This window comes from Artemia sp. Qi Xiang Cuo, chromosome 17 (assembly GCF_049724085.1).
Source record: "Artemia sp. Qi Xiang Cuo chromosome 17, ASM4972408v1, whole genome shotgun sequence".
Lineage (NCBI taxonomy): Eukaryota > Metazoa > Arthropoda > Branchiopoda > Anostraca > Artemiidae > Artemia > Artemia sp. Qi Xiang Cuo.
Genome location: NC_142810.1, coordinates 17,982,795 through 18,008,955, shown reverse-complemented (window position 1 = coordinate 18,008,955; position 26,161 = coordinate 17,982,795). Strand labels below are relative to the sequence as shown.

The window sequence follows — 26,161 nt, the reverse complement described above, 5'->3', positions numbered from 1 at the left end:
TTAAAAAATTTCTTTTGTAACTCACTCACATGGGGTTTCACACATTTGAAGCAGACAATGGAACTAAGTTTTATATTTGAAAGCGAAAATTGTATTTTGAATAATTTTCTTACAGGAATCTAGAGTTTATGGTCAAAAACACTTATTAGCTCAGATTCTACAGAAATAGTTTATTTTTCGATCCATACCTGGACTTAAGTTTCACCTATGAACCAACGAATTGTATTTTCCATAATTGTCTTACAAAAAAAACTAGAGTTTACGGTCAAAAACCCCTATTAGCTTAGATTTTTTTCGCTAGCAACTCGCCCTCCACTTTAAATTCGCTAATACATCCTTCTGCCAATCAACCCGTCTCCCCCAAAACACTTTTCAGCCATTTCTTGTTAAAATTTTTTATTTCAACTCATCCACACGGGGTTTTCGCTAGCACCTTTTTTAATGGGCACCAAGTAAAGAAAAATCACACGGAATTAGGCAACTGGGTCTCTCAATCCCCGTAAAGCTCTTTTAAAAGATACAAAAACTACTTATTTAACACAAAAATTTCGTTTTCAATGAGCACTAAGTAAAGTAAAATCAAACGGAATCAAGCAACAGAGAGTCTCAAACATCGTAAAGCTCTTTTAAAAGATATAAGAACTACTTATTTAACACAAAAAATTAGTTTTTAATGGGTACCAAGTAAAGAAAAACCACACGGAAAAGCCCTTATAATAGCATAGGAAGGAACATAAGCTCCTGGACTAGCATAGGAAGGGGACATAACCTCTTACAATAGCATGGGGGTGGACATAAGCCCTTAAAATAGCACGGGGATTCCTATACACGCAAGGAAATAACATGGGAATTCCTATACATGCAAGCAAATAACATGGGAATTCCTATACAAGCAAGCAAATAACAGGGTAATTCCTATACACGCAAGCAAAATACCTTGGAAATTCATATACGTGCAAGCAAATAACATGGGAGTTCCTATACATGCAAGCAAATAACATGGTAATTCCTATACAAGCAAGCAAATAACATGTGAATTCCTATACACGCAAGCAAATAACTAGTGAATTCCTATACATGCAAGCAAAATAAATTGGCAATTCCTTTACATGCAAGCAAATAACATGGGATTTCCTATACATGCAAGCAAATAACATGGGAATTCCTATACACGCAAGCAAATAACATGGGAATTCCTATACATGCAAGAAATTAACATGTGAATTCCTTTACATGCAAGCAAATAACCTGGGAATTCCTATACATGCAAGCAAATAACAAGGGAATTCCTATACACGCAAGCAAATAACTTGGGAATTCCTATACATGCAAGCAAATAACAAGGGAATTCCTATAAAAGCAAGCAAATAACATGGGACTTCCTATACAAGCAAGCAAATAACATAGGAATTCCTATACAAGCAAGCACATAACAAGGGAATAACTATACATGCAAGCAAATAACAAGGGAATTCCTATACAAGCAAGCAAATAACATGGGAATTCCTATACACGCAAGCAAATAACATGGGAATTCCTATACATGCTAGCAAATAACTTTGGAATTACTATACTCTCTATCAAATATCTTGGGAATTCATTTACATTCAATCACATTTATTGTGAATTTCTATAAAACCGAGCAAATAACATGGTACTTCCTATACAAGCAAGCAAATAACATAACCATTTCTTTTATTCAAATCCCAACCACAAATCAAGTTATCGTATATTGAACAACCTCTGATTGGCTCATAAAAAATGCCCACGTCAAACGATACATTCATTGTGCAATTCTTATCAAAAACAAAAAGCTTTATACCCCTTTTTTCCAATGAGAGTTAGCTTTAGCAACGACACATTCCTAACAAACTAGTCTTGAATAAAGGCAATTGTCCAAAAAATCAATCACACTAGGAACGGTATTGCGTACTCTTTCCTCTTTGAAAGATGTATAGACCTCTAGATTAGAATTACCTACCAGAAAAACCTGTTTGGTACATAGGACTCTCAGAATTCAATAGAAGGACTATACTCCGGTATATAAGAATTTATGGAAGAGCTGGTCCAATCAACTTCGGAGGGGACTCAAATGATTAGAAATCAAAGTTATAGTTTCCTTTTTAAGAGTCAAAAGTGATTCAATGGCAACTTCCCCCCCCCCTTCCCCACCAACGGTCTTTTCTCCAAGTGCGCCCGATCGAATTATTTATATACCCATTTTGTTCAAAATTGACTAAAACTTAGATAAAAAGAAGTCCAGGGATAACACAGCCCGCCCCAAACCCAGGGGCAAGTGTTGTATGTAATATCCAGGGGGGGCATATAGGGTTCATATGCGAGTGTTTTGAAAATAGTTCAAAGATCAGATATGCCAAGCCCCCACCCCACTCACAAAACTTATGAACGATATTTTATTCCAAAACTTAGGCGAGCTAACCCCTGACTTCTCTGCATGGTCCAATCCCCCCTAAAAAAATATTAGTGATTACAAAAAGTATGGCAACCCACCCCTGGCTCTCCGTGGCTCGATCCCCCCCCCCAAAAAAAAAATTACTAACAGTGTTTTATTCCAAGACTTGTGAGAGCTGATCCCTGGTTCTCCATGGCCTGATATCCGTCCCTACCCCAAATAATTACCAAGGATAAATCATGGGGACTGACCCCAGGCCTTTTTCCATTGCTTGAACCCCCCTCCCACTCACAAACAGACTAACTTACTAAATTTTATTCTAAAAATTATGGAAGCTGACATATTGCCCTCCTTCCATGCACCCCCCCCCCCCCGACCAAATTTTTTTAATGATATTCTATTCGGATAATCATGGGAATTCAGTTTAATTTTATTAGCTCTTTCCAAACCTTCATCACTTCAAACAAGAGGTGGCTTCCCTAACGGTAAAAGCATAAGGCCTACTGCGTATTTGGCGGTTTATTAAAACGAATTATATTACAAATATTCTCTTTTGTACTTATTTTAATATTGAAATAAAACAAAAATTGTAGTGAAACCAGACTAGGATTTACCAACAAGCCCACTAGGCCCTGTGGCTTTCATTATTCCCAAGGTTTTGAGGATTTCCCCGAAAATCTTGCTAAAACGAAGCGGCAAAAACGCTTGGGCCTAGAAGCGTCAAAGCTTTAAATTTGGTCCTGGGTGAAACATAATCTTGAGCTGGTGAACTTTCAAAAATTAATATCATTATCTATCAAATATACAGTTAAATTTTATTAGTTCCTGCCAAAACTGTTAATCTATTTTGGAATAAAAAACTATTTTGAAATAGAGATTTTTGAAAAACTTGAAACTTTGGCAATAAAAAACGAACAGAAATTAATTTTTAAAAAAGTAACAGATTAAAGAAAAGTAAATATATTCATTTATATTAGTACCTAATTACCAATTGTTTATTTAATTCCTGTACGTTTTGGGTTTCATTTATACTTCAATAGTAAAATACTTTTGTTCGTTTTAAGCTTAATTTGTATATTCAACTTAAGCTTACTCGTTTTGAGACTTATTTATTCATTTATATTGCTACCTGTTGTATGTTTTTGCTATGATTGTTGATTTAATTTCTGTTCGTTTTGGGTTTCGTTTATTCTTTAGTAGTAATTTCTGATCTTGTTGAGTTTCAGTTACTGTAGGTTTCTATTTCTTCAGATCTCAAATTTAATATGGCCTTTACTTTTTTTCAGAAAACTTCTTTTTCGGATATTTTTTTAATTAATTCCATAGAAAAAGTAACCAAAAAAGTAACCTTTAAATGTTTAAAAGTAACCTTTTGGTTAACTTTATATAGGAAATCTCTTTTTCAGAAAACTTAAAATAAAATAATTTCTGGAATTAACAGGATAGATTTTACTAAGTTTTATTTTTTAGGTCCAAGTATGGTAACACAATTGATTGACTGTCATTAATAGACATTAAAGTGGGTGTTAAGGAGGAAGATTTTATTTTACAACTATCTTTAAAAAAAGCTTGCCATCATTTTTGAAGAGCAATTCTTCTTGAGATTTGCCCTTCAAAATGTTTCGAGGGGTTGACAACTACAGCACTTAATCTATGGTGAGAAATAAAACAAAACATTTTTTGTCGGTGAAGCAGATTTAACGTTGCTGCGACACTTCATCGCTGATCAAGTTTGTTAAGTCCAACAGATGCAGAAATGACATCATTGACAGTTCTTTTGTTCTACATTTGGCAGTTTATAAATATTCACATTTGTCACTAAAAGCAAAAAAATTTTGATTCTTGGCAAAATTCGACCTTACTCTGATATTTCTTCATAAAAAATTTTTGAAATTATATGTCTTTAGTGAATGTTTTGTAAGAGTTTGGGTCAATTTGATATGATAGAAAATACAAGTATTTCTATCCTTCGCATCAAAAATGGAAAGAAAAAAAAGTGATAGAGAACATTATTCGTCGTCATTTCGATCAAAGGGTAGTAGAATGAGGAATGGAAGTTCATCTACCGCTTCATTTGGAAAAACTCAGGGTTACGATCCAAGATCAAATGAAACTGAAAGAGGATAAGCAACTAAGAAAAATATGGGGGATTACTATGCTATTCTAAAGTTAAATAGAAATTCATCACAAGCTGACATAAGAAAATCCTACCGTCGTCTGGCTCTAAGATGACATCCTGATAAAAATCCAGGTAATCAGGAAGAAGCTGCAATCCGTTTTAAGGAAATTTCAGAAGCTTATGAAGTTCTTATTGATGATAACAAACGTCGAATTTATGATCAGTACGGTAAAGACGGCCTTGCTGGCAGTGTCAACAGCGGTTCAGGTTCAAGGGCTCATCAACATGATCTGTTTTCAAGATTCTCCCCCAGATCATTCCAAAAGCCTGAGGGTGTGTTTAATGTTTTTTATAAAGATGACATCTTTTCTGACCTTTATGAATTTTCTCACTCTTATGAAGGAAGTACGTCGTGTACATTTTCGATGTCGGTATCAACTAGAATAGTTCGAAACAAGAATATTGTCACCAAAAAGGTTGTCAAAAATGGTGTCGAAACCATCACTGTTGCTGAGAATGGTGTCTTGAAATTAAAAACCGTCAATGATGTCCCTCAAGCACTTTATTTGTAGGGGAAAATATCCTTACAGTGGGAGAATTTTCATTGCTATTTTACGTTTATTTGACGTTTTCTCTTTAATTTTGGTTTACTAAGAATCAAGGTAAAACTTGCCCTGTACCTCAGTTTATTAACCCAGATCTCATGCCTTCACAGGACATCAGTTTTCTCTTTATGTCTTGTCCAATTAACAGTTTATTTTATACCCAAGACGCCTAAACTAAAGCAGTGGTCTTTTTTTCAGGACAAATACAATTGACAGTATACTAGTGCATCCATCAAGAGTTGCATTAGCATGAGTTGCGGCATTAGCTGCAAACTAGTAAAGATTTAACTTCATCCCATAGTAAATAAACAACCGTCTTTAAATAGACTTTCAAATATAGTAGAGTCGCCATTTCTCCTAAATACTGAACGGAAATTATTATTAATATTAAAGTAAAAATTAAAATATAATGCCAAATACAAACTTGTTTAAAAAAAGATATTGAAAACTCTTGAAAACAGTGGTATATCAAAAGAAAAAGTACCAATGGAATTATTACATTCGCAAACTTTGAGCGAGAGGTTTTCAGCCCTCTATCTCCAAATTTTTATAGAATCATATTTTAGCTGTGATGACACTGATGTGTCGTTTTTTTTCCCGGTACTCTATCTTCTTACAAATTTTTGCGGGAACCACTAAAGGAAAATACAATTAAAAAATTAAAGTTCAATTTTGTATCATTACCATATTGTCATTTATGCAACGTTATTCCGTACGATGTCATGAAATTATGCTAAAAGCCTAGTAAAGAACAATAGCTTCAAAAACGTCCTTCGCTTTTTACCTGGTTCTACCTTTTTTTTGCAAACTTGAGCATTTGGAAAATTTATTTTTGGAGTGGAAGGAGTCTGTCGTTCATAAAGTCACATTTCTGGGCCAAATCTTTTTTGCTACATTTTAAAGATTTTTCTCGTAAAGAACCTCGGGGACTTTAACCCTTTGGACAAAAACTCTGGGGAAAAATTAAGGAACAAATAAACTTTCAAATGGGAATAAATCCATTTATTTAGACAGTGAAAACAGGTACAAAAGTCTATATATTTCGATCACATATACAGCGTCTGTCATCCTTAGAAATACTGAAGTATCGAAATTAAAACTAACATAATAATACAAAACAAAATAATTAGCTTCCGGTTTATTCACTAGACTTTTCTGAGAGAGTTCAATAACAGAGTTCATTCAGTCTTGAAATGTAAATTTTCTTCTTCAATACTGCCCAAATGTAAAATGAATTTCCAATGAAGGTGGCAAGGTCTTCCCTGTCTTCTAATTGTAAAAGAATTTTTTTTTTTTTAGGTTGAAAATGCGTCTAAAAATTATAATACACCCATTATAAGCACTTAAGTTCGATCCTATCCGGGCTGAATTTCCTATACAGGTTCCATCTCCAAACCGTTTTGCCTTTTCTCTTAGTATTGACGCCCTGCAACTCAGACACCTGTGAGTCCACACAGGCTCTACTATCAACTATATTGATTGTCATTGATCATGTTGATAGATTGATAGTTTGAGGTTTAAAATGTTTAATTTAAACATATTTTCTTCATATTTTGACTTAAACACTTATTTCTAATTCTTTTGAATTGTCAAGTTCACCCCAATTATTTCCATGCCAGATTTCATCCTCACGTAAGCATCTCCAATGGAAAACAATTTGCCATTCTCTCTCCGGAGAAATTATTCTCAGGATTTTTTTTTGATTTTTTTATTCATTTCACACAGCAAAGAAAATCGTCTCGCTTTATTTTCTTCCATCAAGCGTCGAGTTAGACTTTCAGAAAATGTTCCATAAATTTGGTTTTGAAATATCATTTTATTCTTTTGACTAATGAAGATAGTAGTTATCATTCCTCAATCAGCCACAAATACAAATTTTTCTCACTAGCCAGTTTTTTGCTGTTGTTTTTTTTCATCCTAAAACGCGTTTTTCATTTTTGGTTAAAATAGGTCGTGGCCGGTTGTTTACTAGTGTAAGGTTGCCCCTACTAACAGGGCTAATAAATTTGGTAGCGTGATAGAAACTGAGGCGTTAGGTAAGAAATCGGCACTCAGAATTCAGTGACAACTGATTTTATTTACAAAAGAAGATAAAAAGAAAATTATTCTAATTCTATTTATGTTGAATACTTCCAAACCTCTTCTAGGTTAAGGTCTAATGATCTACTTGTTCAATCCACCAATGTTTACTAAAATGAAAAGATTAAGTTAATCTTAGGCTAACGATTGTTTCTACTTAAAAAGGTTACACTTGAACAGCTAGTCAAGGCTTGAGTTCGGGGTTATTAAAATCCTTTAGTTCAATCTATTGTTGAGCTAAGCCAAGAATAACCGTACTTGCTTTTAATTCAAATTTTATTAACCCAAACCAAGAGATTCTCTTATTATTACTTGAAAGGGCTGTGTATTGTTTGGACCTTTATTAAGCTTTAACTTTAGCAGGAAAATCTTAATTGAAAATATCTGGACGTAAAGTTTTGGAAATTCTCACGCTGATAGTATTGTTCCCTTTTTCCCTTTACCTGCCAGTATAAACATCTAAGTCACCTTTGTATAAACATGCAGTACGGGGTTAACACAATGAAAGAATGATTAAAAAGGTAACTGTGTTCCTCTTAGTATAAACGTCTGAGGATTGCACAAAGGGGGGGGGGGTTAATTAATGTTATTTTCTGATAATTCCAATTTTTGGACATAAGGTCTCTATAAAGTCAAGCTACCCCTCAGGAGACTCTAGGCTGACAAGGGGAAGCACAAATGACTCTTCTAGCCGTCTCTTCTGGGTTAATGTTTTCTTTCCTCTTTACAAACTCAGATATTCAAAGCTCAAATGCCTGGGACGAAATTTAATTTGTTTTATTCTACCCTTAAAATTCTGTTTTATCAAAATGGCTCAAGCCTTGTCTAGGTGGAAATACTCCCGAAGCTATAAGCCCAAAATCATCAAGTCAGATTTAAGCGCTAGTTGTAATTAATTTCTTTTATTTACGGTATTAAAGTTATTTCTAAATGACAAAAATCTTTGGAGGTTTTCTTTTTATTTTAATTTTGATCTTAAAACTTTTATTCCCAAAGGGAATTCAGACAGGCAGTGGTAGCTTATCGTAATTACAAAGTAAAACACTTACTCTTTGTTTGCTCCAAAAGGACTACCGTGTTTCCGAGGCAAAACTACCCGATTTGTTTCTCATCCGTAAGTTATATTATTTTTGCTACTTGATGGGTTTAGCGAACTTCCCTCCCTCCGAGCCAATCAACCACTCTTTGTTAAAAGTAGTTTCTTTTCCAGTCTTTCAAGGCCTTGCAAAACTGGTCTAAATTAGGTCTTAACATATCACGGGTTCAAAGTTCGTTTGATTCTTGGACAAAGAGTGTCACTACAAGATTTATGACTAGTTATGCAAAGAGAAGTTATTTCCAAATTCAAGCTAATTTGAAATTGTCGCTATATTTCTGATCTATGAAGCGAAAGGGAATTCCAAGCTTTATTAAAATTGAGTTACGAAATTTACACAAATTAAGGCCTCCTTACAATCTCCCCCACTTAAAATCTTAGCATAATTTTTGTTTTAAAGGGAATAAACAAAAGGAAACACAAATTTACTAAGATCTAGTGTAACTCAATTTCTTCTTATACTACTTCTAAATTGAACCCCAGAGACTTTTGGTCTCTATAACCTGTATATAAATTTCTTAATTTTTTGAATATCAGTCCTACTGAAACAAAGCCTATTATATATATAAAGAGTGTAAAAATGTTATGCGTTGATGTTCAATATGTTGTTACATCTTTCCTTTTCTTCTTGTAAGGAAACTCACATTTGCCTCACTTCATCTAGGTCAATCTTGAACTAAACCTATTCTAAAAGTAAATAAAAGTTAAATATTCAGTTTCGTCTTCCTGATATAGTAGAACTTATGAAAAGTTCTCAGCCAGAATCTTTATGAGTTCATGCATATATTCATAATCTACGCGTTGTTTTTGTTTGTTGTTTCGTAGCATCTAAAATAAAACCCATGCTCTTGTGTTGCTAAGCACAGACAAATCGACTATTTGATTACTTAGGTTTAAAATTGAGCATAGCTTTAATAAAAGGAAGATATATTAATTGACCTCTACGAATAGCTGAATGCTATTTTCTTATTTGGGCCTTTTCAAACTTTATTCACAATTTTTTTTTCAAATTATAATTGAATACTCGAAAGAGTATTTAAAGGTGCCAAAAGGTCTAGTAATAATGGAAGACTTGAAAAAATCAAAGAGAAATACATTCTACGATGAAAGGAAAAAAATCTGTACCCGTTCTCTATTTTAAAAAAAAATTACGAGTTATGAAAATTTCGAACCTTTCGAATTTTCTGAACTCATCTCCTTTGTTGAAGACACTACTAGTTTAATTTAGTGTGTGGCTGAATTATAAAGAGTCTCTTATATAATTCCTATAATTTTTATCCTTTATCTGACGGATATTTTATATCCTATCGGCAGTGCCTTTTATTTTCAGCAATATTCTGAATCTTATGGGCAATGCGATTTAGTTTTATCATTGCTCCTTAGATAGTGCTACTACTATATTTTTACCAATGTGCATTGATAACCATTAGTCGCAATTTTTCTGTGGTATCACTTGACCGAATGTGAAAGAGGTCATAAGGGAAAATATTATCCCTTAAGAGTGGGGTAACTAACGCTAACTTTAACTCTTCTCAAACAGAGTTCATAATTCCTTACTGCCTCTTCAACCTGGCAGTACATATATAAAAAGACAGCATATTGTCTTAATTTATTTAAGGTTTTGACAGCTACCATCTTTGCCCCCCCAAAAAAGGGACTTGAATGCAGGAAACGGATGACTCTATTAACTAGTTTTTTTGATAAAATGATCTTAATTTGACGTCTTTTTTTCTTGTCAGAATCATGCAACTTATACAATAAGACATTCTCGGGACCCAAGTGGAGATCTTCTAACCTTTACCTAAGAAATGGGACTTCCTTTCTTTCCTAAATTTAAAACTTTCGGTTCTGAGCTCTACCCAAAATGTCATATCTTGGAAATTTTCCGTTATCCTGCTTACTTTAGAAGCCATTTCAGCACTATGCTAGCTTTCTTTGTCTCAATTTTTAGCCTGGGAGACTCCAATCCAGGTTCATGATCATGAATACTCTGTGAGTATATGCATATGCAGCCTTTGCGCGCTGGGATACAACCCTTTTTCATATCCCTATGGATGCAAACCTTTTTTTTGCTTCCTTAAGAGGTGGACGCAACCCTTTCTTGCATCCTTAAGAGGTGGAAGCAACCCATTTTTGCATCCTTGAGAGGTGTCCTCTTAACATCCCTCTGAAGTACATGACTCCCTGTCATGACATGTCCGTGACTTCTAGTCACTCTAGGTCTACTCCTAAAGGTTAACCTATCTCTACAAAACTACGGAATCTGGGCCTGTGCCTTCCGGTGGTTCCCTAACCAGCGCTCGGAGTTCGCAGTTTTTTCGGCAAAAATTGCCCTAAAAATTTTCTTGGGGTTGGTTTATAGGTGCTGGGGCTAAACAATATCTTGCTTTGTGTCCTGTTTCACCACAGCGGATACAAGTTTGAGTTTTTTCACATTCCGATTGTCTATGTGGACCCCCACAAGTCCAGCATTTTATGCGACCATTTTTTCTTTTACTAAATATATACCTGGAATAATTATCCCAAGTTGGTCTTGACATATCTTTCTTTCCACGGTCCAAACATTTCTTTGGGTTATTTTTATAATTTCCTATGTTTTGAAATTCTACTCTGGAGTTATCTCTTTGTTCTCCAGGGAAGGTTTTGTCTCCTAAGTCAACCACTGTTCCTCCAACCGCCATGTCTGAGGAGTCCCTATATAATTAATAAGCCGATTCAGATCTCAGCATCCGCTCTAGTACTTCATTCTTATCGTCTTGTGCTGTTGTGTGGTTATGAAATTCCCGTCAAATTGAAAGGAATTTGACCTTTTTATGAACGAATTTTATTACTTCATATACTATTACAAAAGAAAAATTTTTTGCATACTCTAGAGCCTTTCTAATAATTCGGGAGTAAAATTGGTCTACCAACTCAGATGGTCTTTGTTTCTTAGAGAGCAGTTCTAGTAGTTTTTGTGCGGCTAGTTTTTCATGTAAAAAGGCTTCTTTTAAAAGTTTTTCTAAATGGTCTAAATCTTTTATTTTAGGAATATCTAAGCTTGTTGTAAATCTTTGTATTTCTCCTCGAGTATAACAAAGAGCCTGATTTATTATAGCAATATCATCTTTTCCTAAACTCCTTTGTATTTGCTTAAAGGTGGAAATCCATGAATGGATTTCATTTGGGCATGTCAGTAACGAGATGGGAGGCGCTTGCTCCACAAGTAGGTTTTGAAGCCTACTTGTGACTGTGGCATCTCTATATTGCCCTTCTAGAGCGTTTATTCTAGACTGTGCTTGTTGTATTTCATTTTCTAACTCTTTGATTTTGTTTTCATTGGAACTCATGATGGATCTATCGTTATAAACTCTTAATTTAGGAAACGTTTTGAGCTTTTAAATTGTTTAAACTACAAAATGAGTTAGTTTATAAATTGCGTAAGAATTAGTTCAATACCTCGATTTAAATTAACCCTTAAGGGTAATAGTATGACTACTCTTTTGAAGATGATTTAACTATGACACTAGTGTTAAAAGGGATTTAAGCAACCTACAGATGATACGGACACTAGAACTTGTAGCAAGGAGAAAGAAAAGCAGAAGAAAGAAAGAATCTTAGGAAGATAAAAGATAAAAGTCTATCTGAGCTTCCTTTTTTGGTTAAAATTTTCTTTAATGAACACCTTTTAAAACTTTTCATCCTTGGATAGGTTTGGTAAACTGAATACACTCAATTTTGTGAGGAACAGGACTAAATTGTACTTAATGATATAAATCTAATTAATCCTCCCTCACCTTAACGAAAGTTGCAACGAACTTGAGTACCGCTGCCACCAGTTTTACCTAACCTGAGTACCGCTGCGACCAGTTGCATGGTTGCCCCTACTAACAGGGCTAATAAATTTGGTAGTGTGATACAAACTGAGGCGTTAGGTAAGAAATCGGTACTCAGAATTCAGTGACAACTGATTGTACTTACAAAAGAAGATAAAAGGGAAAATATTCTAATTCTTTTTATCTTGAATACTTCCAAATCTCTTCTAAGTCTAAGATCTAATGATTTACTTGTTCAATGCACCAATGTTTACCGAACAAAAAAGATTAAGTTAATCTTAGGCTAACAATTGTTTCTACTTAAAAAGGTTACACTTGAACAGCTAGTCAAGGCTTGAGTTCTGGGTTATTAAAATCCTTTAGTTCAAGCTATTGTTGAGCTAAGCTAAGAATAACCGTACTTGCTTTTAATTCAAATTTTATTAACCCAAACCAAGAGATTCTCTTATTATTTCTTAAAAGGGCGGTGTATTGTTTGGACCCTTGTTAAGCTTTAGCTTCACCAGGAAAATATTAATTGAAAATATCGGGACATAAAGGTTTGGATAGTCTTACGCTGATAGTGTTATTCCCTTCTTCCCCTTACCTACCTGTATAAACATTAAAGTCACCTTTGTATAAACATGCAGTACAGGGTTAACAAAATGAAAGAATGATTAAAAAAGGAACAGTGTTCCTCTTCGTATAAACGTCTTGGGATTGCACAAAGGGGGGGGGGGTTAATTATTGTTATTGTCCGATAATTCCAATTTTTGGACATAAGGTCTTTATAAATTCAAGCTACGTCTCAGGGGACTCTAGGCTGACAAAGGAAAGCACAACTGACTCTTCTAGCTTTCTCTTCTGGGGTAATTTTTCCTTTCCTCTTTAAAAACTCAGTTATTCAAAGCTCAAATTTCTGGAAAGATATTTAATTTGGCTAATTCTACCCTTAAAATTCTGTTTTATCCAAATGGCTCAAGCCTTGTCTAGGTGGAAATACTCCCGAAGCTATAAGCCCAAAATCATCAACTTAGATTTCAACACTAGTTGTAATTAATTTATCTTATATACGGTTTAAAGTTATTTCCAAGTGACAGAAATCTTTGGAGGTTTTCTTCTTATTTTAACCTTATCTTCAAACTTTTATTCCCAAAGAGAATTCAGACAGGCAGTGGTAGCTTATCGTAATTACAAAGTAAAACACTTACTCTTTGTTTGCTCCAAAGGACTACCGTGTTTCCGAGGCAAAACTACCCTTATTTGTTTCTCATCCGTAAGTTATATTCTTTTTGCTACTTGATCCGCTTAGCAACCTTCCCTCCCTCCTAGCCAATCAACCACTTTTTGTTCAAAGTAGTTTCTTTTCCTGTCTTTCAAGGCCTTGCAAAACTGGTCTAAATTAGGTCTTAACATATCACGGGTTCAAAGTTCGTTTGATTCTTGGACAAAGATTGTCAATACAAGATTTATAACTAGTTGTGCAAAGAGAAGTTATTTTCAAATTCAAGCTAATTTGAAATTGTCGCTATATTTCTGATCTATGAAGCAAAAGGGAATTCCAAGCTTCATTAAAATTGAGTTACGAAATTTACACAAATTAAAGCCTCCTTACACGAGGTTGCAGCTACCACAGTTCAGATACGTTCCCACGGCAAGCTTATTTCAAAGCTTTGTAGCTCTGTGGTGTACACACACACACACACAGAGCTACAGATGTACTGATCCCTGAAGATGTACTACTTTGCGATATCGCTGTCCCTTTTTTCTCTACCTTTACTTTCACCTAAAATAGTTCTTGGCTAATTCTTTATTAGGTTGCAGCTACCACTGATCAGATACGTTCCCACGACAAGCTTCTTTCAAAGCTTTGTAGCTCTGCAGTAGATTCCTGAAGATGTTCTACTTTGCGCTTTCGCTGTCCCTTTTTTCTCTGCCTTTAATTTCATATGGCGTCGGATAAAAAAATTACAATATTGGAATCGTCATGGCCAAGAACCCTGTGCGGAAAACATATAGTCCTGTGCAGAAAACCTAAAGAATACCTTTTTTCTCTATGGCTAGCGGGGCATTGGAACATCATAGAGAGGTGTTTAAAGGTTCATCTTGAAAGAAACTGCCATGTCTACGTACTTTTCTAGCACCACAGTCATAAAAATAAAATTCTTTCTTTGACAAAAAATTTCATCTTCACATAAAAAAAATTACGTCATAATCGTAGGTTACATTCATAAATGAAGCTATGGTAATCTATGGTATCTGATGACATCAGTTAAAGGGATGTTTGCACCAATATAAAAGGCTGACGGGTCAAGTCAGTAATAAAAGTCACCAAGAAAAAGGTATGAGGTCTGCGACGCTGTAATAAATAAAGTTCAAAGGGTGTATTGGATAACAGCAGTGACAGCGTGGTTCGTTCTTTAGTAGTTTCTGTTAAGACTAAGTTGAAGGCATTTTCTTGTGTGTAATGCATATTTTCAATAAAGTTAGTTTCTAATAATAGTAGTTAAGGGTCATTGGTGAAGGGCAAGGATATTTTGTCACAGTTAAAAAACGTTTGGAAGAACAGGAAGATAAGTGTGCGAACCAAGATTGGAATATTTGAAGCTACCATGACGACAGTCGTCAAGTATGATTCTGAAGGTTGGGCACTCCAAAAAAACGGAGAAAGATATGCCAATTGCGTTGCAGAGAAATTGTCTACGGGTTGTTTTGGGTACCTGTCTTGCCGATCGTATAAAGTAAAATATACGATAAGTGTGGTTCAATCCCGCTTTGTAGAGATAGCTATAACCAGAAAAATGTTGAGATGCCTAGGACATGTTGTGTTGGTAAAGTATGAAATATTTCTAAGGATCGTTCTTGTCGGCCAACCGTCAAGGGCTAAACAAAAAGCAAACCTTTCCCGAACGAGCTGGAAAGACATCATAACGAAAGATTTAAGGGGAACTATAGCTTCTTTGGAGGGTGTAAAAAGGAAGACTTTGAATATATTGGGATAGAGGAGCAGGGTACATAGCTGTGTTGGCCTCAGGTAACTTGGTGCTATAGTAAGTTGTTAGTAGTGATAGTAGTAGTAGCATAAGGTATTGCTCTGTTTTTCCTTATTAAACTAATATTAATGGGAATTTGTCTGTATTCTCACTCAACTCTTCTTACACAAATCCTCTGAAGGATAATTAATTTTTTAATCTCTGGGATCTCCGTAAGACTTTGTAACATCAAACGCATACATCAATTATTTTTGATTGATCAAACATCATATTAGGGTGTGGAAGATCCATATGAAGTTTGCCAGTAGACCAATTTGGGAATTATGTTCTTTCCCGTATCATAGGCCGCGCAATAGCTCTGCCTAGGTAAAAAGCGAATTGCGCACAATGTATTATTTATTTAATTTTTTTCACTAAGGCACTTCGTATGGAAGGATTTGTCATAGAAACTTCAGAAAGTGCTTATTTTTGTAGAAATCGGAAGTTCTGGCGCCCTTTTAAATAGTCAAAAAAGTTGAAGGGCAACCAGTCTACATCATATGCCCTTTTTTTGCCCAAAGGCATCTGATCAAAATTTTGATGTATATTCATTTTGTTCACCATAGTTGGTCAAATAGCTATACCTCTGGGGATAATAATATCCCTTCCCCAGAGCCCTCAGGGCAAAGGTAGTAAGTAATGCAGTTCGCCCATTGTTTCCATAAAGCACTTGTTATTAAGTTGATTCCAAATATATAAGATTCATTAAGCTTAGTTTTACCCATAAAAGGCTAAGAAACTGTGAAAATTTGCCTGATTTCTGAAAGAGGGATGAAACACCATATAAAAGTGAAAGAATTTTGATTAAAATCAAACCATCAGATTCGGCGTATCAGAGAAACCTACAATAGAGGTTTCAAGTCCCTATCTGCAAAAGTGTTGAATTTTGTATTATTTACCAGAAGAAAAATTACAGATGCGCATTACTTCTTTTTTTCCCCCAGGGGTGATTTTACGGAACCAACAGTTCTAGAACATCAGGAGAGGGCTCATTTGAATGGAAATTAAAATTTCTTGTGTCCCTTTTACTTGATCAAAAACATCAGACGGCTGCTAGCCCCCCTGTCACGTCACTTTTTTCCCCAAAAATCGTTCGATCAAAAGATTGAGATAACCATTTTGTTTAGCAAAGTTGAAAGGTTTTAAAACTCTATCTTTAGATTTAACATGACCCACGCACCCCCTGAGGATAGTTATTGGGATGAAAGTATGCTAAGGCTAATAAGGATAATGTACTATCTATGAAAACCAGTTTCATAGCCACAAAGACAATTAACGGGTGACAGAATACATTGACTTGTATAACTTGGGCTATATATTTGTACATTAGGGGAGTGGGGTAAGGTTAGGTTAGGTTATTTTATCTCCACATCCCCCTAATGTGCAACTATATAGACCAAAATATATTATTATATAAACTAAAGTATTATATTTTCATCATGTTTTGGTATATTTCATTAGGATTAACATAACTTTACTTCGTGTGTGTGTTCCATATAATTAACAAGAGTCTCTTTATTCTTGAGAAGCAATAAGACTGACGCTTATCGAAATTTGTGAAGAGCGGGACACATTTTTTCCATTGCATTATAAAAAGGCCATCTTCAAATTTGTCGCTGGTGTCAATTCGGGAAAATGGAGGAAGCAAGGATTTTGTTCCATTCTCTGCATAAAGATGCAAAAAGGCATTTCTAAAAATTTCAATGGTAATTTTTGCTTGAGAAGAAACAAAACATCAATTTAAAGGTATATTTATACATCTAGGGGGTAATTTTACCCATTTCCTCTAGGTGTGCCTGTATAGAACATGGTAAAGAAGCAAAACAATTATTAATTACAATGATAAAGATTTTTAAAATTCTAGTGATTTCTAGCGATTTCTGGTCAATATTCTAGTGATTTATGGGCTAATTTTTTTCAAGTATCTAGTGATTTTTTTGTCACTGGGTGGCAACCCTGCCTTCAGAGCTGTCTGATCTGATCAAACGCAAAACTGATCTAGATCAAATAGCTGGGCATGAATTTTAGCGTGAAACATGTTAATGAAGATGTTATGTCAATATTGATAAATCTGCAACTGAAAATTTTTGTACATCAGTTCAGAACTTTATTTCCAGAGCAACAGTTAGATCCAAGCACTTTTTGGGGATTTCCTAAGGTTTCCCAGTTGATGTCAATCTTTCAGTTATTAATAGACTGCAAGGTATAAAAAGTACAAATCGATTGGGCCAGACTATGTCAGTTAAGCTTGAATTTGAAGATTCATTCACTCAGTCTGCTTATTTCAAGAAGGAATTAAACTGGGGTATGGATTTTTTCAAATTCACGAATTTAAGGAAATACCTAAATGCTGCTTCAAATGTCGGTCATACGATCACCTTCAAAGTGCTTGCACCACCAATGTCCCAAAATGTGCTGGGCCACATCTTTCCACTGAGGATAGTCCTTGTAGCACTGTTTCCAAGTGTGCTAACTGCGGTAAAAATCATGCTTCTTATAGTATGTCCTGCCCAGTATCTAAGGAACTAATGTTGCGCTCCCCCGTTTCGTAATGACTTTTGTGTTTTCAATAATATCGTTTAATATTAATGGTAGAAGGATAAAGGCTTCGTTATGGATGAGTTCTAAGATGATTTTGATTTGGCCTGTCTGTGGGAGCATCTTCATACAGATTTTAGAATTAACGTTGAGCGTCGGAGCCCTCATAATGATGTGGTTTTTACCACTGCCAAAGCCACAAGAGGCCGCCTATCCGGTGGGATAGCTTGTGTTTTTAAGCGCGATCGGAATTTTACTTCTCCTGTGACTTTTTGCCATGATGAGTTTTTTTGTCTGTTGGCATGAGCACTACAGTTTTCATTTATTCTTATCTACGATGATCGTTTCGCCAGATCGATGACTAGATATGCCTAAGCTTGCAACACGTTGAAAGTTTTAGTGGAAAAAAGTTTCTTCTATTTTCTAGATCATTAATTTAAAAAAACTTTCCAAAAAATAAGTTTTTCAAAGAAAAGTAAAGGCCATTTTAAACTTAAGCTCAGCAGATACAAATATTTTTTTAAATTCAACAAAACTACCAGAAATTACTATTAAAGAATAAATGAAGCACAAAACGAACAAAAATTAAATAAACAATCATAGCAAAAAAATACAACAAGTAATAATATAAATGAATAAATAGATCTTAAAGCGAGTAATGCTTAGATTGAATTTTAAAATCAAGCTTAAAACGTAAAAAATATTTTCCTATTGAAGTATAAATGAAGTATAAAGCCACAAGAGGCCGCCTATCCGGTGGGCTACCTTGTGTTTTTAAGCGCAATCGGAAGACTTCTGTGACTTTTTACTCGGATGAGTTTTTCTTGGCTGTTCGCATGAGCACTACAGTTTTCATTTATTCTTAACTGCCTTATGATTATCGTTCTGCCAGATCGATGACTAGATATGCCAAAGCTTGCAACACGTTGAATATTTTAGTGGAAAAAAAATTTTCTATTTTTCTAGATTATATGGTCATTGGTGACCTCAATACGGATATAAATCATTCATCAGTGAGAAGTGATTCGTTGTCAGATTGCCTTCCATCTTATCGCATTATACCCAAAACTCATTTGTTTTCTTACATTCACCATTCAGGCAGTAAGAGCAATATTGATCACATTCTTTGCTCACCTAGTATTACTATATCAGTAGTGTCTGTATATGCTGAATAACAGGATTTTGACCATCTTCCTATTTCATTGACTCTTACGCTTAATCAATTAAAAAACATTTTCCCACAAAATAAATTTTTCAAAGAAAAGTAAAGAACTCCATTAAACCAAAAATGAGCAAAAATAAAATCAAATAATCTACCAAGCGTGAAACTACCCGAAATCAGTATCAATAAATAAATGAAACCCTAAACGAACAGAAATTATAATAAATGACCAAGTCAAACTCAAAACGAGCAGAAATTAACATGATTAAGGCTCAAAACCCCTATGCCTTCCCAAGGCCTGAACATAATTTGCGCTTTACTGAAAAATATAAATGTTTTTACTTTTATAACTTAATAAATCAAATAATATTAACATTTTGATTACTGAATGTCAGTATATGCATATTAAACTGACAATGCACATTCATTTGTATTTTTTTTTATCTGTTTACTTTCTTTGATAGCTTGGATACACTTACGCTATTTTGATTTGCTTAAATTTTAAGAGCAGAAGCAGCCCCAAAAGTTTGAACATAATACCCTCAGTCGTTCTTAGGATACTGTTAAGATTCCTTATTGGGAATTAGCATTAATACAGTGCATTTTGATTTAATCTTAAGGCAACATTTAGTTTTTAAACATAATGGGCAAATTGGAGGGAGGGTGTGGTAGGGGGACTAGTTGCCCTCCAATCACGTTGACTTTTAAAAAGGGCATTAGTCCTTACTATTTTCAATCGAATGAGCCCTTTTCAATGTTCCTAGGACAAGTCCTTCAATACGAAGTGCCCTGGTCTAAACAAAAAAAAAAAATTTGATTGGATGTGTTTGGGGAAATGGGGGGCGTGAGATGGGGGTTACCTGCCATCTAATTACTTTTGACTATTAAAAAGGACACTAACCGTTTCAATTTCCAATCGAATGATTCCTTTTTAAAGTTTCTACGACAACGCTTTCTATAAAAAAGAGTCTTATATGCCTCCAGGGCATAACTTACAACCCTTGCATTGAGGGCTCTGGGGGGATTGTCATTCTCAAAAACATAGTTTCCAGACTTTTTAACTACGTCGAGCAAAATGGCTATCTCAAAATTTTGATTGGATGTGTTTGGGTAAATGGTGGGTGTGAGAGGGGTGTTAGTTATTCTCCAATCACTTTCGACTATTAAAAAGGACACAAGCCCTTATAATTTCCAATTGAATGAGCCCTGTTTGCAGTTTCTACAACATCACTATCTATAAAAACCTTATATGCCCGCAGGGCACAACTTACAACCCTTGCCCCGAGGGCTCTGACGGGGTTATCCTCCTCAAAAACCTAATTTCTAAAACTTTTAACTACGTTGAAAAAAATGGCTATCTAAAAATGTTGATTGGTAGTCTTTGGGGAAAAGATGACCGAGAGAGGGGTGCTTGCTGTTCTTAAAGTACAACTGACTATTAAAAGGGGCACATTTCCACCTCCCATCCATACAAGTGAGCACCTTCCCGAGTTTTTATACTAAAGCACTGAATAAAAAACCTAAAACGACCCCAGGGTATTACTTACTGCGATTGCTTTAAAGACTCTGGTTGGAGTGTCATCCTCAAAAATATAATTTCCGGAACTTTCAACTACTTTGAACAAAATGGCTATCTCAAAATTTTGATTGGATGTGTTTGGATAAATGGTTGGCGTGGAAGGGTTGCCTTCCAATCACTTTCAACTATTAAAAAGGGCACTAGCCATTTCAATTTCCCATCAAATAGGCTCTTTTTGAATTTTCTATGACAACACTTTCTATAAAAAAAAAAACTTATATACCCCCAGGGCATAACTTTCAACCCTTGCCCTGAAGGCTATGGGGGTTGTCGTCCTCAAAGACCTAATTTCCAGAACTTTCAAAAAAGTTGAACAAAATGGCTACATCAAAATTTTGATTGGATGTGTTTTGGGAAAAGGGGGACGTGATAGGGGGGCTAGCTCCCTCCAATCACTTTAGACTATTAAAAAGGCACTGGAAATCAACTACGCTGAACAAAAGGGCTATCTCAAAATTTTGATTGGATGTGTTTGGAGAAATGGTGGGCGTGGAAGGGGTGTTAGTTGCCTTCCAATCACTTTCGACTATTTAAATGGCACCAGTCACTCCAACTTCCAATCGAATGAGTCCTTTTCGAAGTTTCTACGACAACTCCTTCTACACGAAGTGCCCTGGTCTAAGACCAATAACCAAAAAAAAATTACATTGTGCCAACATCGTTCTTTGCTTAGGCAGCGCTGTTGCGCTGCCTATGATATAAACCTTGCAAGTATTTGTAAAGTAACCAGGCCTTCACAATGGTTGGAAAAAAGTAATTGGAAGAAAGCTGATGTCCCTCTCTATATTTTTACACTAGCAAGCCTGCTATCTGCCATACAAGTTCCCTATCATCTGCTCCAGTGCTCTATACCAGTGAATTGCAAAAAGAACCTGGATTGCTATTATAATCAAATACCTAAATGTCTAAAAGAGGCTGAGGCAGTTGCTGTGCCGTTGCAACCTGTTAGATGTGGTACGCAGAAACCTATTTGGTCTTTAGATCCTAATTTTTAAAACTATGAAAAATAAAGCAAAGTTTTGGTTAAAAGTATAGAATGAATGTGTTAGACTGCATTTTGTAATTGTATCTGATCTTAAGTGTAGCTAGCGTAGGGAATATAAAAAATATCTTAAGTCAATGCATTATCGTGGTATGGATTTTTCTGTGTCAAAAAGAGAATGGCGAAAAGTTATTAATTCTGAGTCGATTAGAAGTGATAAACCAAGTAGTGATTGTCTTCTTGCATCTACTGGGCATGACCATTACTCGTTTTTTTCTAATGTTAATTACGGTGTGCATTCTTTGTATACTCATTCCCTTTCTGCTATTTTTAGTACCCCTCCCCCTGTCTCAACGTCTTTGTATTCCCATTTCTCTTTCATCCGTTGTTGAAGCAATTAAGAAACTTAAATCAGATAATGTTGATAATGATGGTACATCTAGAATTCACCTTTTATTAGATTGCACCGCCCTTATTGACCATATACACCTGCTTTTCCAGATGTGTCTTTGTACTTCTAGTGTACCGGAGAATTTTTGTTTGGTACTGTTTCTTTAATTTTAAAGAGGGGAAAATCTTCTTTAATTTGCACTTCTTACCGACCTATTACTGTCTCTTTCAATTTTAGTAAAGCTCTTAAGCATGTATTACTACCTTTTTTGACTAAATATATGCTTGAGGGAGATAACCTGTTTGGATCTAAGCCCGGAGTAGGTTGTCAGCATGCACATCGTGTATTATCTTCTTTGGTCATTACGAACTCTTCTAAGGAAAAGAGTATTTATCTTTGTGCTTTAGATCTTTCAAAACCTTTCGATAGTGTATGTCATAGTCAGATTTTTTCTGCTCTTCATGGTTACGGTGTCAATCTGTCGGTTATAATGCTTCTTCGTTTCTGGTACATCAATTCTTTTCTTCGGCAGAAATCGGTGCCAGCTACTACTATTAAAGTGAAAAGAGGTTTAAGGCAAGTTGGAGTTTTATCTCCGACCCTATTTAATTTATGTATTTGAGGAGTTCTGGCAAAGACATCGGCTACCTATCTCTCTGGTTTTTCTGATGTTTCATATCTTGTCTATGCTGATGACCTGCTTCTTACATGCCGTACAAAAACTGGTCTATCTAACATGGTTTCTCGTGTTGCTTCTTCTTTTTCGGATGTAGGCCATTCTCTTAATGTAGATAAATGTGAATTTTTTTTTCTTTTAACAAATATTCTAGTACTCCCCTTCGTTGTAATGGCTTTACTATCCCTGTCGTAGATTCTCTTTGATGGCTCGGTATTTCTATTACTAATAGTTTTCCAACCTTGCACCAGCGCATAGTCTCCGATATTAATAAGAAAATTAAATTAGGATATGCTAAGATTGTTCCCAATAGAGGTAAATATCATAAACTTGCGTTGGGCAATCTCTACTCAACTTTTTGTGACTATTCAATTTGTTTTGATTCTGGAATTTTCCCCCTTCTTAAGAAAAAAGAATTAAAAAGAATCCGGATTAATTATTTTAGGTTTTGTAAATTTTTGTTGTTTCTTCCACCTTGGACTAAAATAAAAACCGGGTTATTATTAACAAATTTCTTGTTCCTGATATTATTGTAAAACTGGAAGTACTGCACAGAGAGCTTACCGCTTGTATCCATTTTCCTTCGCACCACTACCATATCAGGTTTTTTCAGTCGTTTTTTCCTTTAATTTTTCCTTTATTTGTTTGTTTTTCTCTCTTTGGTTACTTCACATTTTTTAGTATTGTAAAGAGTGAGTAAAAATCATATAACGATGTTTATTTGAAAATTCATTATAGTAACCATATTTCTCTATGTTACTGCTTTATTAGGTTCTGCAAGTTGTGAGTTTTCTCTTTTCTTCTTTTTCCCCTCCTCTTAGTGTCTTTTATATTTTATGTGTTACTCTGTAACTGGTTTCCTTTGATTTCTGTATTGATTTGCGTTGTAATTTTATGTGTTTTTCTCCGTGTTACTCCACGTATTATACCTTTGTATAGTGTGGGTAAAAAATAAATTATAATAATAATAATAATAATAATAATACAAAGAAAATTAACAACTGGAAAAATCCTAAGTAAATATAACTGTAATCCAGAAGATAAAATAGTTATACTGCAACAATATCAATCCACGCGTGAAATACTTAAAAAACTTCGCCAAAAATGAATATACAGTGCAAAAAACGAAACAAGAGAATAAATAAACATGAATCACCGTACAGCTACTAATCTACAGCTAAATGTTCATAATATGCCTGTCTTAGGAAAATCAGCGAAGTCATTTGCCAAACACTGAATTTTTTACAATAGCAAAGAAAGAAACGGAATCTGTGATCTAGCTTATTTATTTTGTCCAAAGCATTAAACCAGCCATAGAAAGCTAATCTGTTTTTTCTTTGAAAAAAAAACAACTTTATTTTATGTATCTACGATAATATAATATTCATTTTAAAATGCTATCACAAGCTCTAATAGAACCGAATTTGACTTGATTGTCAAGTAAAAGAGGAGAAGAAACAAAACCAAATGTGCTGCCTTGAGTGATAAGATTTTTGTCTAATAATTCAGAGAATCTAAAATCTATTTAAAAATACAAGTTTACCATTGCAGAATTGTAATAGCTAGAGTATATTTACTTCCTTTTTTACTTCTGCTCCTACTACTACCGCTGATATTACTAACTACATAGTCTTTAAATCACGTCTAATTTTTAATTCTACAGTGGCCTTAATGTTAATACTACTAGGTACATCAGATACACCACCGGTGGTCTATTCCAAATATGGAAGATAAAGTTTGTATCAACGCCGTATTGAGGGGAAAAGGGCTTCTAGGTTTGACCCCCTTCCCAATTTTTAATCAGTTTTTAAAGTTTTTTTTTTATTTTGATTAAAGTAAAATTTTTGATTAAACCCATTTATGAGAAAGACGATGAGAAGTACTATATATGAATATATATATATTGCAAAGATGTGTCGACGGAGCTACATTACATAAAATGACCTCTAATATTAAACAAATATCACTAGAATTTAAAAAAAACTAGCTTTTCGCTTTAACATTCCTTAAATCCTTTACAATAGTATCTCTGAGTTTTTTTTAGAGCATTTTAAACTAGTTATGCTTTTCTGCAGGCTAGTCAAAGAATTCTCCTCTCAACTTTGGGAATCTTTGCACATCAGTTTTTTTCATTAGATGGTGTGTCGGTAAGTATTTCAAATTGTTCAAAATCCACGTGCTTTTCGTTAGAAAAAGTTCAAATTAAGTGTTCCTTCGGCTAGCCAAAGTTTTACTTGGGATGTTGGTATATAGAAAATAAGTTCTGAAGCTTCAGTAATAAATACTAGAAGGGATCTGAGTACCTTGATGAATGATTTCTTCAGTTTAGCAATATGGGACTAAGTAAGGAACTTATGCATGACCCTACTCCTTCAAGGGTCAATGGGGTGACTTTTGGCATTGGATCAATTGTGCAGATTAAGCAGAATTCAGTGGCAAGGGTGTGTCGCAATCAAATCTTTGATGAACAGATGAAACAGATAAAGTATGGTATGTAGCCTATTAGAAAGCTAGCCTATTCATACCAAGGTGGTATTTAATAAATCAGGGATACCACCAGATGGCTAATTTGACAGTTTATATATTTATATATAGCCTATATAAATCTTTAAATTAGCTGGTAAATTTATTGTTATTCTTAATATTGCCTTACTATGAACAAAGTAAAATACCACTTGATGCCTTTTTCTATGCTCTTTCCAAATATAATACTCATTTTTGTCAGAAATGAATTACGCCCTCCCCCCTAAATATACCAATTCAGGGTAGCCTATATATTTGCACATTAGGGGGGTGAGGTTAATATTTCTGATGCAAATGGGAGGTAGGCTAAGTTTAAACTTTCCCCCTGTCCTCCTAATGTGCAAATATATACCCTGAATTGGTAAATAAGGGTGGGGATAAAATTCATTTCCAACAAAAATGATTGGGCCTATCATAGGCTATTTGGAAAGAGCATAAAAAAGGCATCAAATAGTATGTTTACTTTATTTGTAAGTCAATAATGTGAATAACAAAAAATTTACCAATTAGCCAACCAGTATTTTAAGCCTAGGAACCTAGCTGGACATAAGGAAACATGTTAAGAAAACAATTCTTACTCTAATATGTAGAATAATCCTAGTTAACACACTTTGCAGGGGGAGAACCTATATCTTGACTTCTTTCCTTGTTTTTTTTTAGTTTTTCTAAGAAATTCATGGGTTTCTTAGAACCTATATACTCAAAGACTGTATACCCCATCCCTCTAATGTGCAAATATATATCCAGAATTGCATCCTCAATCTAAATATAACATCCATTTGCATCACAAATGAACTTTACTCCCATATTAGCCATGTGGTGGATGTCCAATAAATCATTCTAGGTCTAGCCAGGGTTGTATCATAGATTTGTAGCTTTTTTTTTGTTAAACAGCAAACTGCAAAGCAAATGTTTGGTTCAATTCTACAAGGAAATACTACAAAATTCTGGAAGCTATTTTAAAACATCCTAAAACACTTAGGCCACTCATATCATTGCTAAAAGTGCATGAAGTAGGCTAAACATTATAAAATTCTAAGTACTTATGTTGAATTTGGCAATATGCTATTTCCATTGCTGAGCTATGAATTGGGTAAACAAACCGCTCAATCCCTTTTTTATCTTGGAAAGGGGTTAGGTTAGGAAAATGAAACTTTCAGGGATGGGTCTAA

General features: G+C 34.7%; 1 protein-coding gene across 2 annotated transcripts in view; it reads left to right on the top strand.

The window, feature by feature from the left end:
* The first annotated feature begins 24,651 nt into the window (after positions 1 to 24,651).
* Polr3A (RNA polymerase III subunit A) overlaps positions 24,652 to 26,161 on the top strand; it is a 123,381-nt gene continuing 121,871 nt past the window's right edge. For both annotated transcript variants that reach the window (XM_089103441.1, XM_089103442.1), the window contains exon 1: positions 24,652 to 24,956. In XM_089103441.1, coding sequence (XP_088959567.1) covers positions 24,800 to 24,956 — 157 coding nt within the window. In that variant the 5' untranslated portion in view covers positions 24,652 to 24,799. The remainder of the gene's footprint in view (positions 24,957 to 26,161) is intronic.